At 32.9% G+C, this 15,145-nt stretch overlaps 1 protein-coding gene across 1 annotated transcript; it reads left to right on the forward strand.

Annotated features, from left to right (window-relative positions):
- The first annotated feature begins 1,485 nt into the window (after positions 1 to 1,485).
- LOC142624941 (uncharacterized) lies at positions 1,486 to 3,433 on the forward strand. The gene is made up of 3 exons (XM_075798662.1): positions 1,486 to 1,608; positions 1,779 to 2,755; positions 3,013 to 3,433. The coding sequence occupies exons 1-3, from the start codon at positions 1,486 to 1,488 to the stop codon at positions 3,431 to 3,433; spliced, it is 1,521 nt and encodes a 506-aa protein (XP_075654777.1).
- The last annotated feature ends 11,712 nt before the right edge of the window (positions 3,434 to 15,145 follow it).

Here is a 15,145-nt window from a genome sequence, read left to right on the forward strand (position 1 = left end):
TCCTCCTCCCCCTTCCCCTCTCTCGCTAGGGTAATTATTGAGTACTTCCGGAATACTATAAATGTGTATTCCCCCCTCTTACATAATTATAGGTCCCACTAATTAAATTTATGTTGGGACCCAAAATTTATATGAGAGGGGGAAGTACGCATTCATGGTACTCCTGAAATATTCAATAGTTTTCCCTCTCGTTATATGTATATTTATAAATAAAGACTCATTATTACCACTCTAATTTATAAAATAAAATCATGTGTTTGATTCCCCTCTCACTAGTTGTTGTTATAATTGTCAAATTATTTTTTTCGTTTTAAAAGGAAAGTCATTACACACATTCATCCCATTGATGCTTACACCAAAAGCCAACTTTTGGACCTAACGAGTAATGACAAAGACGATCCTATTAATGGTGTGAATCCTAAATCAGCAAATGATCAAAAAAAAAAAACAAAACAAAACAAAATTCAAGTTTCATTAACTAGTTTGGTTAGATACGAAATAATGGAAGCCAACATTTTAATTATCTAAATAGTTGTACCCGTTGACAACCTTTGTGAGCTTAAAGGGAATTTTTTTTTTTATTTTTAAAAGTAACAATATCCCTTATTAGGTAAGTTAAACTTGTTTGTTCATTGGGCAGATTCGATGATAAATTGACACAAATCTTTTTTTTTTTTAATTTTTTTTTATACAAGATAGAAATTCTACTCTAACTTAATTTAAGTGTATATGTGTGTGAAACTCCCTCCTGAAGACTTGAACTCCGGCTCTTGCCTCTTACACCCCACAAACACTTTTACTTGTGGAGTGAATATTACACCAAGAGTATGCGGTTGAACAAATCTTATTAAATTAGGGCCATCAACACGATCACCAAATCAATTTTGGAATGTGACGGGACTGACGAGCGCAACTTCCACGGACGATGGCGGCGTTACTGACAAGGTACTCCTCAAGACGAGCCGATCAGATGTCCACATCACTGACGAAGGCATCCAAACCAATCAATACAGGCAGTAATGTCTCGGAAAATTACAAAGACAGATGTATGGACCGTTGAACCCCCATAAAAGACCACATTATTGAGCGTAAGACGTTACCAGAAGAGGCATTAAAACCTCAAATAACTACCACAATGGCTAGAGGGTGTAAAAACATATATAAGGCCTTCACAAGCACTAGCACAAGGTACAAAAACACACACTAAAAAAAAATAAACTTCTTATTGATTTGCTACATTGTTTTATTTTGGTTTTTTTATACTAACTTTGGCATCGGAGGCATTGTGGCAAGCACCACACCGGTGACCATTCCGAGAGAATAACCTTCCACTTTCTATCACTACAGCTGACGGGGGTTTGGCTTCATCTGGACGCATTCATTATAACTGACGAGCTTGTGCTTTATCAGTTTGGCGCCGTCTGTGGGGACGACATTTTCGTACTTAGATTCGAAAGCGTAGTTTCTATCAACTTCAATATTTAGATGGAGTCCAACCAGGATTCAGCGGCCTTAGCCCAGCAAGTCCAAGCTCTTGCGGCCACCGTTGAAAAGCTCACTAGGCAGAATCAGGAGATGAGGCAATGGCTTCAACAGAAAGGAGAACTGGTCCAAAGCCGGCTAGGAGGATGAAGGAGATAGCCATGGAAGAAGCGACTGTCGAAGGCCCACTACTCCAGACGAACAAAACTCTGAACGCGACGGTCTTGGAACGCCTAATGCCGACGAAATTTCGGTTGCCTCAGCTTGAGCCATTTGACGGGCTTAAGGACCCCTAGGATCATCTCAACACTTTCAAGACGACATTAGGCCTCCAACAGCCTCCTGACGAAATATTGTGTCGTTCCTTCCCTACTACACTTAAAGGAGCTGCAAGGGAATGGTTCACAAAGTTGCCAACTTCGTCCATCGACAGCTTTGAGCAGTTAAGTAGCGCCTTTCTGCGCCACTTCGTCGGAGGACAACGTCCTAAGAGACAAGTGGACCACCTACTCACTATTAGACAAGGGGAGAAAGAAACCTTGCGGTCGTATGTGAAACGCTTTACTCGAGAAACCCTGGAGGTAGATGACGCTGACGATAAAGTACAGTTGACGACCTTTAAGGCAGAGTTGAAATCTAGGGAATTTGTGGCTTTGCTTACAAAGAATCCACCTAAGACGATGACAGAAATGCTCCTGAAGGCACAAAAGTATATGAATGCTGAAGATGCATTAACAACCATAATGGACGAAGAAAAGCCAGGAAAAGAGGGAAGGAAGGAAGATGATCGTAGAGGACAAAAAAGGGAACGTCCAGGTCGTCGAAATAGTGACGAAGATAAACGGAAGGACGAAAAAGCTCCTCGAACGGTAAAGTTCACCCCTCTAATTATGTCTGTCGACAGAATTTTGGCACAAATTAAGGATGAACACTACCTCAAGTGGCCAAGACCATTACATTCATCCCCTAATGTCCGAGACAAGAAGAAATACTATCGATTTCACAAGGATCATGGTCACTACACAGAAGACTGCCGAGATCTAAAAGAGCAGATAGAGAAGTTGATACGAAAAGGAAAACTGCAAAAGTATGTGAAGAAAGGGGAATCTAGCAGATTCAGGGACGGTAACAAAAAACAGTGCGAGCTCACACCCAGAGATGAAGATAGCACAACCCAACCTCCACAGAATGTGATTGAAGAAATAAAGACGATCACAGGGGGACCATTCATAGGGGATCATTCAGATCCCTCAAGAAAGCATGTCAGAGGCAGGTGAACAACATCCACATGATACCCCCATTTAAGCAGAGACGGACGTACCAAGACATGTTCTTCAACGAGGAAGATGCAAGGGGAGTGGAGCAGCCTCATAACGATCGCTTAGTCATAATGCTCACAATAGAAGGATTCAACACTAAGAGAATCCTTGTAGATAATGGTTACTCCGCAAACATCATCTACCTTCCCGCTTTTTAGCAGCTGAAGCTAGACCCAGGAAGGTTGTGTCCTTTTGACTCTCCCCTCGTCAGTTTCAGTGGAGAAAGAGTATATCCCAAGGGCATAGTGACATTGACAGTAACAGTAGGGACCTACCCGAGGCAGTTGAGCCATCAGTTAGACTTCTTAATGGTAGACTGTCCCTCGTTTTACAATGTGATCATTGGGAGGCCGACGCTCAATCGATGGAAGTCAGCTACGTCCACCAATTGCCTAAAAGTAAAATTCCTAACAGAAAACGATGTCGGCGAGGTGAAAGGAGACCAAGTTCTGGCTAGAGAGTGCTACCAAGCTGTGCTAGCAGCAAAGGAGAATCATACCTGGACGATCGAGGAGAATGAAGAAGACAAAATAGAAACCCCGGAGATAGTGGAATTGGTCGGAGGAGAGGCAACAAAGACAACAAGAATAGGGACGACACTGGGTCTAGAAATGAGAGCAGGGTTCGTCTAGTTTCTTAAAGAAAACCTGGACGTCTTCGAGTGGAGTCATGAGGACATGCCAGGCATATCTCCAAAAGTCATTCAGCATAAGCTGAACGTGAATTCGAAAAGAAAACCCGTCTAGCAAAAACGATGTGTCTTCGCCCCAGAACGAAACAAAGCAATTATAGACGAAGTTAACAAACTGTTGTCGATAGGCTTTATCCGGGAAGTTTACTATCCTGAGTGGCTTGCAAATGTCGTCTTGGTGAAGAGAGCAAATAGGAAGTGGATAATGTGCGTGGACTTCACGGACATGAACAAGGTCTGCCCAAAAGATAGTTTCTCATTACCAAGGATAGACCAGCTAGTGGATTCTACAACCGGGCATAAGTTACTGACGTTCATGGATACTTTCTCAGGATATAATCAGATAAAAATGGCTGAAGAAGATCAAGAGAAAATTGCTTTCATCACAAGTCAAGGGCTTTATTGCTATAAGGTAGTGCCCTTCGAACTAAAGAATGCAGGAGCAACCTACCAAAGGTTAGTGAACAAAATGTTTAGTAATCAGATTGGCAAAAACATGGAGGTGTACGTGGATGACATGCTCGTCAAAAGTAGAGAAGAACTTGCTCATCTGGACGACTTGAAGGAGATGTTTGCCACCCTTAGACAGTACCAGATGAAGTTGAATCCCAGCAAGTGTGCCTTTGGCGTGGCCTTAGGGAAACTCTTGGGATTCATGGTGTCCCAAAGAGGAATAGAAGCAAACCCAAAGAAGGTGCAAGCCATACTCAACATGACATCACCCAAGACTGTCAAAGAAGTCGAGCCAATCAGGTGTCCACATCACTGATGAAGGTATCCAAACCAATCAATACAGGCAGTAATGTCTCGGACAGTTACAAAGACAGCTGTATGGACCATTGAACCCCCATTAAAGACCACATTACTGAGCGTAAGACGTTAACAGAAGAGGCATTAAAACCTCAAATAACTACCACAACGGCCAGAGGGTGTAAAAACATATATAAGGCCCTCATAAGCACTAGCACAAGGTACAAAAACACACACTCAAAAAAATACTTCTTATTGATTTGATACACTGCTTTATTTCAGTTTTTTTATACTAACTTTGGCATCGGAGACATTGTGGCAGGCACCATACCGGTGACCATTCCGAGAGAATAACCTTTCACTTTCTATCATTACAGCTGACGGGGGTTTGGCTTCATCTGGATGCATTCATTATAACTGACGAGCTTGTACCTCATCAGAATGTTGGACAAAAAACTTCAAAGAGTGAATGATAAAAGTCAAACCTTATTGAATTAGGGCCATCAACACGATCACCAAATTAATTTTGGAATGTTTGACAAAAAACTTCAAAGAGTGAATGATAAAAGTCAAACTGAATCAAAATCAAGACAGATCCTAACACCTAGATTACCATAAATGCGATCACCAAATCAATTTTGGAATGTTTGACAAAAAACTTCAAAGAGTGAATGATAAAAGTCAAACTCAATCAAAATCAAGACAGATCCTAACACCTAGATTACCATAAATGAAAGCAAACATGAGCCAAAAAAAAAAAAAAAATACTACTACTACGAAATAAATTCAATTTTTAGAGGGTAAAAAAAGAATAGGGAGAAGAGCTCAAGCCCCTTCGCTTAATGGAAAGAGCAAATCACTAATCAATACAATGATTTTTTTTTGTAGTAAATAGTAATACTTATTAGAACACACACGAAAATAGTGATACTAGTATTTTAAACCGAGTTTATAATACATTATTTTTTAGAGTATGCAGTGGTACAAATCTTATTAAATTAGGGCCATCAACACGATCACCAAATCAATTTTGGAATGTTTGCCAAAAAACTTCAAAGAGTGAATGATAAAAGTCAAACTCAATCAAAATCAAGACAGATCCTAACACCTAGATTACCATAAATGAAAGCAAATATGAGCAAAAAAAAAAAAATACTACTACTACGAAATAAAGTCAAATTTTAGAGTATAAAAAAAGAATAGGGAGAAGAACTCAAGCCCCTCGCTTAATGGAAATAGCAAATCACTGATCAATATAATGATTTTTTTTTTTGTTAGTAAATAGTAATACTTATTAGAACACACACGAAAATAGTGATACTAGTGTTTTAAACCGAATTTATAATATATTACTTAAACAGAGTACAACCATAAAAGGGCCTAATATTTGTAATTGTAGATTGAGATTATAAATAGCAGACACTAGATACACACAACCAATGTGGGATAAACATTTTTTTTGAGTAAACAATAATACTCATTAGAACACACGAAAATAATAATGCTAGTATTTTAAACCGAATTTATAATATATTACTTAACTAAAGTACAACTAAAAAAGGACTGATCAATACAATGACTTGATGTCAGGATTGTGATAAAATAGTACTCTTGCAATCACATATTCAGAAATCATCTTGGGTGGTCACGCAGATGCTTTTAAACGTGGTCCATGAATCAATCCAATCCAATCCAAGTCTTCACTCATTTACCCCACTGTTCCACTGAGTCTGTTAATTCATTTTTATGGAAGATATCAAGCTTTATTCTCTGTCCATTGTGTCCTGGATAACCCTATCACGCACCATTCATTAATCTTGGGTCATCTTCATTTTTGGTTCTTTTAAGTTTTAGATTTATCATTTTGATCAACTGAGTTCAATTTTTGTTTTTATAATGATCATTTCGTTCATCTTCATGACTAATATAGCCGTTAAGTGTCAACAAAATAACGTCATTTTTCATTTTAACAACAAGATTGATCATGCACATGGACGAATGAATCAAATGAAAAATCTTAAACTTAAAGGAACCAAAATAAAAATTACTCCAAAATTTAAAAGATTTACTTAAAAGTATAATTAGTGCAGGCCCTGTGATATAAGCAATTGATACGGTCACCTAAGACCCCAAATACAAAAAAAAGCCCCCAAATTTTAACCAATATGATTATTTCTTTCCTTATAATAATATTAATTAAGTCCAAATATTAGCCAATAAATAAAATAATTTTTTATATCTTTTTTAACAAATGAACAACAAACAAGAAAGAGAGAGAAATGCTACATTCATAACATTTTTCACAATATCTTTTCAACAAATCATAAGTAGTAGATGGTTACAAGTTGTTATTGATGGCAAACAATTAATTTTAGCGGTGGGTTCAAATTAGAATTAGTAACAACTTAACACCTAAGTTTTATTGTGAAAAATATTGTGAATATAACACTTCTTAAAAAAAAAGAAAAAGGAGAGCAATACATAAAAAAATTCACAACATTTTCCACAATAATTGAGTTGGCAAATTTTTATTAACATCACTAAAATCACTCTTTTTTACTTACTACTATCAATTTGCCACATCAACTGGTGTGAAAAGTTTGTCAAATTTTTTTGTATTTATGAACTTTCTATTAAAAAAAATTCTACGTGATTTATATTAATTAGTAGTAATTTTGCATCTAAAACAAGATAATCAGCTTTCACTTTAAGACCCCAAATGCATCAAGCCGCCCTCAAGTATAATTTAGTTTTGCTAGGAAATACATGTTTAGTCAAACTTTTTGTGATATTAAATATTATTAATCTCTGATATTACGTTGTCATCCATGTCTTTCACTCTTTTGGGATAATTTAGATATTAATGCCACACCATACCTAGTAGCTGAGGTGAAAGCTTCAGATTAGGGCTTGCAAGTGTTTGATATTCACGCATTCTTACCCGAAAGGGGACCATAGAGTCATGGACCCCTAGCCATTAGCATCTAGCATGAAAAAACGGCACAGCTTGTGGTTAAATTCACAGCGAGGTACATGCGGTTTATGTAATGGTGAAATACAAAAAAGTCTTGGCTCTTGTTTTCTACGCTAATATTTGATAACAACAAGGCTTATCTTATTAGTGCTTTTTTTTTTATAGAGATAATTACAATATGCTGCTAACTTCGCAGTTCGATCTATTTTCCCTTTAGATCCTCAAGCACTTTGTGCATGGGGAGGTGTCAATTCAGTTACAAGGCCTTTGACAAGAGTTTCAACCCATGTCGTCTGCTCTTAATGATGCTCTTTATTATCAGACTAAGACATCAATTAGTTTTTGGAGTAGGCGGAGATTGAATTTCAAATCTCTTATTCAACCATTAGAGACTTTACCATTTGAGTTAAACGGAACTAAAAAAAAAAAAAATCATCTTATTAGTGTTAAACGTAAGAAATAAGCATAAGATGGGATTTTTAGATTTCGTATAACCGTTACAAAGCTGGAAGAGGGTATGACCCATGGGTAGCAAGATGAGGCATTTACAAAGGATGGTTGATTAGAATGTTTTGAAAATCGTAATTCAACTATGTGGCTCACTAAACAATCGAGGGGATGCAAAGGCATAAAATTATACAAATTCAATCGATATCTCTGTCTGTTTACATGTCTCATATACGTCGTGCATACTTCCATTTGGTAATTTGAAATAAATATGTTAGTATTATTCAATCTAGAATCTTATAGGTTATGCTTTTGTTTTGTGATTTAATGATATTGTCCGACTCTCTCTTGTATAGAAAACTTGGATTCCAACTTATCATTTTTGTTGTGAGAAAAAAAAATCTTTTATTAATATCTATTTACAAAGAGGTTTTATTATTTATTTTGAATTTTTTTAATAAAAAATTAACCTATGCACTCTTCTTCTCATCTATTGATTTTAAACCAAAATCAATGTGATTCGAAAGGGAAAAAAAAAATCTAATAGGTGGAGGATTGGTTGAATCTCAAACTCGAATGACACTTGGTTCTTTTGTAAGATCAAGATGAATAATAATAATAATAATAATAATAATAATAATAATAATAATAATAATAATAAAAGAATTGTAAATTATACATGATTATTTCTCAACATGATAATTTGTAAAAGTAAAAAACAAACACCTCTAGAATCCCAAGGGGGGAGTCAACCCGCGAAACAAACGGTCCTATTAACATTGAGCAAATGCAACCTCAAAATTCCACGGTAGGCTTGCGAATCAAAAACAAATGACACGTGTCAACGCTCCCTTTGCAGCCACACATTATATATATATATATATATATATATATATATATATATATATATATATATATATATATATATATAATTTTTATACTAACATAATATAAGTGTATATGTATGTAAAATTTTCACCTGAAAACTTAAATTATAATCTTTACCCCCCTCATTTAATATGAATTTTGTACTTGTGGAGTCGCCATCATGCAAATGCCAAGATTGCGGGATGTTCAGCCATAGACAACTTAATACTAAGATTTTTTTTATATATAAAATAATTGATACTAAAATTCATTCAATAATATACAATACATAAAATAGAAATAAAATCCTTTGTTATTAGATTCTTCCATTTTATACTCCACTAAGTATGGTATGTTCTTCTTAAAAAAAGATTATAGTATGTGATTAATTTCATATAGTATGAAATTCATTTTATATTCCACTAATTATAGTATGTGATTATTCACTTTATACTTAACTTAACCAAGAATGTGATAAGATTTGCTCAATTATGTGATTATAATAAGTCTACTTTACATGTATTTATTATCTTTATTGTTCTTGGTGTTTCCAATGATGACATTCAAGGTTTAAATCCCCCAAACTCTAACTATCGATGTAATATATATTCATTTTATACAAAAAAAAATTTCCTGTGTTATGCTTATTCATTTGTCTTTTTTTTTTTAAAAAAAAAATTACTATAGCAGAAATGTGTTTGACTTTTATAAAAAAAAAAAAAATACACATGAAAAGATTTTGGCGCTGAAACTCGAACATTCCTATTTGCTTATGAAAAAAAAAAGGTTTTTGTCTCACCAAAAAACTAGTTTATTTATTTTATCCCGTTCTTTATTTTACAATAGATCACATTAAAATAATAATTTTTTTTACACTTAACCCAGGTCATACATGTTTGAGAGTGACAAAAAATTAATAAAAAATGATAATGTGTGAGAGAGAGAGACCGAGTGAGAGAAAAAGAATAACAAAAAGGGGAAAAAAGAATGAATAGGTTGCATAGTATCATATAAAATAGATGATATTGTAGTAATGTTTTAAATTTGTTACATGAATGTAGAACGGAATGTAAGGCTCCTATTGGTAGTTTTTATTTATTTATTTAAATCCTTGTGCATTTTGCATTCATTTTTAAAGGATCAAATGATTTATGTATTATGAATTTCACTATTACATGGTTTACCCTAGTTGTAGCAAAAAAAAATTATAAACAAATTAGTCCACATAATCTGTCCGGGTAATTATCTACTAGCCTCTAAGCACGCGCTCACGCGCGTGCTCAGAGGCTTTTCTATTTTTTTGGAAATATGTTGATAATTTGCATCCATTATAATTTTGGATTACTATATTTTCCCATCACAAAATTTGATACTTAAATTTTGTGCCTTTTTTAATAGCAATTCAAACACAAACTCTCACTAACATATTTTCAAAAGTTTTCCCTTTTTATTTTTATATAGGAATTCAAACACAAACAAAACTTGAGCATAATTCATTAAAAATATATCATTAACTCCCACATAAAACTAAACTATTCTTTTTTTCATCAAATCCTAAATTTCAACCTCTTTTATCTCTCCCTCTATTTTTTTAAAATTGCTGTTTTTTTAAAATTGCTATTCCTTTAAATTTCAATTCTCACTTTTTTCTTCTTCTTCTAAATGTCTTCTTCCCTATTTGAAAAGTATATTTTCTATTTGAATTCAGTTACTTCTTGGTCCTTTGTTTCTTTTATTTTTTATTTTATTTTGTTAAACTCAAATACTCTTAATTGTTTGGTTACTCTTTTTTTAATCTTTTTTTTTGGGGAAGTATGTTTTTTTTTTTTGAACCATTTAGGGAAGTATGTTGGGTTACTGTGGGGAGTAAAAGGACCCAAGCGGGCATTTGGGCCTTTGGGCTCTAACAAGGAGGGCCGATCTGTTCTTGAGTTAAGAATTTGTTAGTACTACGAATCGGCCCATACGCCGAGGGTCCGAGGACACATTCGAGGGTGAGTTTCTTCTCGGACAGACCCAAGAAAACTCGGAGATTCACTACGAAGGTCAAGGCAGAATTCCGGAAAGACTGTTGGTTAAGAGGGGGAAACCCTGAACCTTCTAGATACATCGGTGTTAGAAAAATATCATGAGCAAAGGCTGCCACCTCTACATTAAAGACTCTGCACCTACCTCCCTGGCCGCATTAATGGGGAAGTGACCCTTGAACAGTAGAACTGAAACTTCTGGTTACTATTCAAAGGCACTAAGAGAAGAAATATCTAGAGGGGAGGGGATTTGAGCAACACGTGGATAAAGCATCAGGAGAAGAAGTATTTAGGGAGGGGGAGTCTGTAACCAAGGGGGGGGTGGAGAAAGAATTGTAATCTTTAAGAAAGAAAGAGAAATAATACAGAAGTAGTCCGAGGAGGTCCATCTGCAATTATCATTCATTATTTACAAGTGTTTGCACACCATAGTCTGTTATCAAGTTCTCAGTACCTCTAATCTAGATTTCAAGCCCACACTCTACAAATTTCATTGTTTAAGGCTCATTGGGCCTGAGCCCATAATTGTCTTTGGGTCCAGGTGCAATTGTGCACTTACAGTTACTTTAAAGAAAAGAAAGAAAAAAATGTCAAAAAAAAAAATTCTCCTCTCAAAATCATGATTTTTTTTAATCTCAAACAAAAATAATTGAATTTAAACAAAGTGATAAACATCAATTTGTTATTGATAAACTTCTCAAATTCAAATCCTTCAAAAAGAGTTTGTGTTTGAGTGAAAAGTTTGAAAATATCCACACACAAAAGGAAAAGATAAGCCAAAAAAAATAAAAAATAAAAATCTGATACACATAGATAAGTATATTTTCTATTTGAATTCGGTTACTTCTTGGTCCTTCCTTTATTTTTTTTATTTTTATTTTTTGTTTTTTTAAACTCAAACACTCTTAATTGTTCGATTACTCTTTTAAAAAAAAAAAAATTAGATAAGTATGTTGGGTTACTTTGAAGAAAAGAAAGAAAAAAAAAATCTCCTCTCAAAATCACAATTTTTTTTATTAAAAAAAAATCTCAAACAAAAACAATTGAAAAATTTTTTTGCAAGCAAACAAAAATAATTGAATTTAAAACAAAGTGATAAACATCAATTCGTTATTGATAAACTTCTAGATTCAAAATCTTTAAAAAGAGTTTGTGTTTGAGTGAAAAGTTTGAAAATATCCACATACAAAAGAAAAAGATAAGCAAAAAAGAAAAAGAAAAAAAAAACTAATACACGTAGATACAAATGACAAAGGAATACAACAAACACTCAAATAGAGTTTTATGCCAAAGTGATTCCTTTTGGGCTTTATTATACGTATAGACAACTTCAAAAAAAAAAAAAAAAAAGAGTTTGTGTCAGTTAAAACTTAAAATTGAAAAGTTTGAAAATATCCACACAAAAAAAAAGAAAAAGAAAAAGGAAAAGATAAGGAAAAAATAAGAGAAAAAGAAAAACAGATGCACGTTGGTGCAAAGGAACAAAAATGAAGAAGGAAAATATAAGGAAAAAAAAAAGATTTTGAGGCATGTGATATTGAAGTCAATCACAGGTAATAAGCAATAGTCAAATACCATTGAATCCCTATAAAAATCTTATTCACCCACAGGTAAGTACAACTCAAATTCTAAATCATTGGTAGCCATGAAAGGTAAGAACTCAAACAATAGTCAATGATGAAGAAAAGAAAGAACAACTTGCAATTTAGATTAGAGATGCAGTAGATAGAACTTGAAAAGCCATTTAAATTGTGTAAATTATGTTGAATTGTTTAGAACCCAAATCTGAAAATAGAAGAAGAAGAAAGAATAGGACTTACCTTTGAGACTGAATTTGTCAAATTTGAAGAAGAATGAGAGTAGATGTTATTGGGTTGTAAACTGCCAAAGCGTACGTGAGTTTGTGGGTTATTAAAGTAAAAAAGTTTTATTTTACACATTTATCCCTATTAGTTAAAAACTTGTAAATATATGGTATATGGGTATTTTAGAACTATGAAAATTAGGAATCCAAACAGGGGAAGCCTCTTAAATAATAGTACTAGCCTCGTAACTTTGGTTAATGCGTGCATTTATTAAATATTCGTTTTAAAAAAAATGGAACAAAGATGACAACTTTAAACACTGGGTTTCTCTCTGGTATTCAATTCTCTAATTCTAGAGAATTAATTATTTTTTTTTAAATACTTGGCTTAACCCTAATTCTTTTATCTCTCTCAGGTTCACGTATGCACAAATTTTTTGGATTGCATTGAGGAGTCATTGGAATGGAATATTAGATAAGTTCGGGTGAGAGACTTTACAATAATTATTATATGTAATAAACCTCACATAAAGTGGTTGTTATCTAAGAAATTGTTGTAAAAAAATTTCTTTTGTAATAGAAACTATATTTATCATTTGTATAATTCTATGTCAAAATCAATTTAAATTTTTTTTCATAAGTATTAATTTACTACTTCATAAAAAATGTTACATACCTTTTTCTCAGTTTTAAAGGTTGTTGATGTTGTTGATATATTTGAAATTTAAACTATTTTTAACTTTTGTTATAGATGTGTAGTAAGTGGCTATTTTTTAGGTCTAAAAAACTAAATTTTTGGGTTAAACAAAAATTGATAAATGTTATTAAATTTTTTTTAAAAAGAACAACACCAAAAGAAACTTGTATCTCCTGCCATAAAATTTGAAATTTAAGCTTTTATTCACTTATGTTATAGATGTTTAGTAAATGGCTAAATTTTAGAATTAAAAAACTACATTTTAGGATTACACAAAAAATTATAACTGCCATACATAAAAGTTGAAAAAAAAAAAAGAAAACAACATCAACAACACCAAAAAGGGGGGGGGAAAAAAACGTGGATGTGTAGTTACTAAATTTTAGGATCTTTCTAGAAGCATTTCCTTTAACAAAACTAGCCTCTGAATAAGCGCTCATGCGCGTGCTCAAAGGCTCTTCTCTTTTTTGAGTAAGAGTTAATTTAGAGTATTTATTGTAATGTGGGATTATTACATTTTTCAATCATAAAAAAAATCTAGGGGTGTGATGAGTATTATGTGCTGTGAAATAATTTTTCATCACACCCTTAGGTTTTTTTTTTGTGATTGAAAAATGTAGTAATTCCAAATTATAATAAATACTCTAAATTAACCCTTACCCAAAAAATAGAAGAGCCTCTGAGCACGCGCGTGAACGCGTACTTAGATGCTAGTACTATTATTTAAAGGGCTTCCCCTGTTTGGATTCCTAATTTTCATAGTTCTAAAATACCCCTATACCATATATTTACAAGTTTTTAACTTTAATAACCCACAAACTCACGTACGCTTTGGCAGTTTACAACCCAATAACATCTACTCTCATTCTTCTTCAAATTAAACAAATTCAGTCTCAATGGTAAGTCCTCTTCTTTCTTCTTCTTCTATTTTCAGATTTGGGTTCTAAACAATTCAACATAATTTACACAATTTAAATGACTTTTCAAGTTCTATCTACTGCATCTCTAATCTAAATTGCAAGTTGTTCTTTCTTTTCTTCATCATTGACTATTGTTTGAGTTCTTACCTTCCATGGCTACCAATGATTTAGAATTTGAGTTGTACTTACTTGTGGGTGAATGAGATTTTTATAGGGATTCAATGGTATTTGACTATTGCTTATTACCTGTGATTGACTTCAATATCACATGCCTCAAAATCTTTTTTTTTCCTTATATTTTCCTTCTTCATTTTTGTTCCTTTGCACCAACGTGCATCTGTTTTTCTTTTTCTTTTCTTTTTTCCTTATCTTTTCCTTCTTTTTCTTTTTTTTTTGTGTGGATATTTTTAAACTTTTCAATTTTAAGTTTTAACTGACACAAACTTTTTTTTTTTTTTTTTGAAGCTGTCTATACGTATAATAAAGCCCAAAAGGAATCACTTTAGCATAAAACTCTATTTGAGTGTTTGTTGTATTCCTTTGTCATTTGTATCTACGTGTATTAGTTTTTTTTTTTTTCTTTTTTGCTTATCTTTTTCTTCTGTATGTGGATATTTTCAAACTTTTCAGTCAAACACAAACTCTTTTTAAAGATTTTGAATCTAGAAGTTTATCAATAACGAATTGATGTTTATCACTTTGTTTTAAATTCAATTATTTTTGTTTGCTTGCAAAAAAAATTTTCAATTGTTTTTGTTTGAGATTTTTTTTTTTATAAAAAAAATCGTGATTTTGAGAGGAGATTTTTTTTTTCTTTCTTTTCTTCAAAGTAACCCAACATACTTATCTAATTTAAAAAAAAAAAAGCGTAATCGAACAATTAAGAGTATTTGAGTTTAAAAAAACAAAAAAAAAAAAAGAAAAGAAAATAAAGGAAGGACCAAGAAGTAACCAAATTCAAATAGAAAATATACTTATCTATGTGTATCATATTTTTATTTTTTATTTTTTTTTGGCTTATCTTTTCCTTTTGTGTGTGGATATTTTCAAACTTTTCACTCAAACACAAACTCTTTTTAAAGTATTTGAATTTGAGAAGTTTATCAATAACAAATTGATGTTTATCACTTTGTTTAAATTCAATTATTTTTGTTTGAGATTTAAAAA

Source organism: Castanea sativa, chromosome 2 (assembly GCF_040712315.1).
Source record: "Castanea sativa cultivar Marrone di Chiusa Pesio chromosome 2, ASM4071231v1".
Taxonomy (NCBI): domain Eukaryota; kingdom Viridiplantae; phylum Streptophyta; class Magnoliopsida; order Fagales; family Fagaceae; genus Castanea; species Castanea sativa.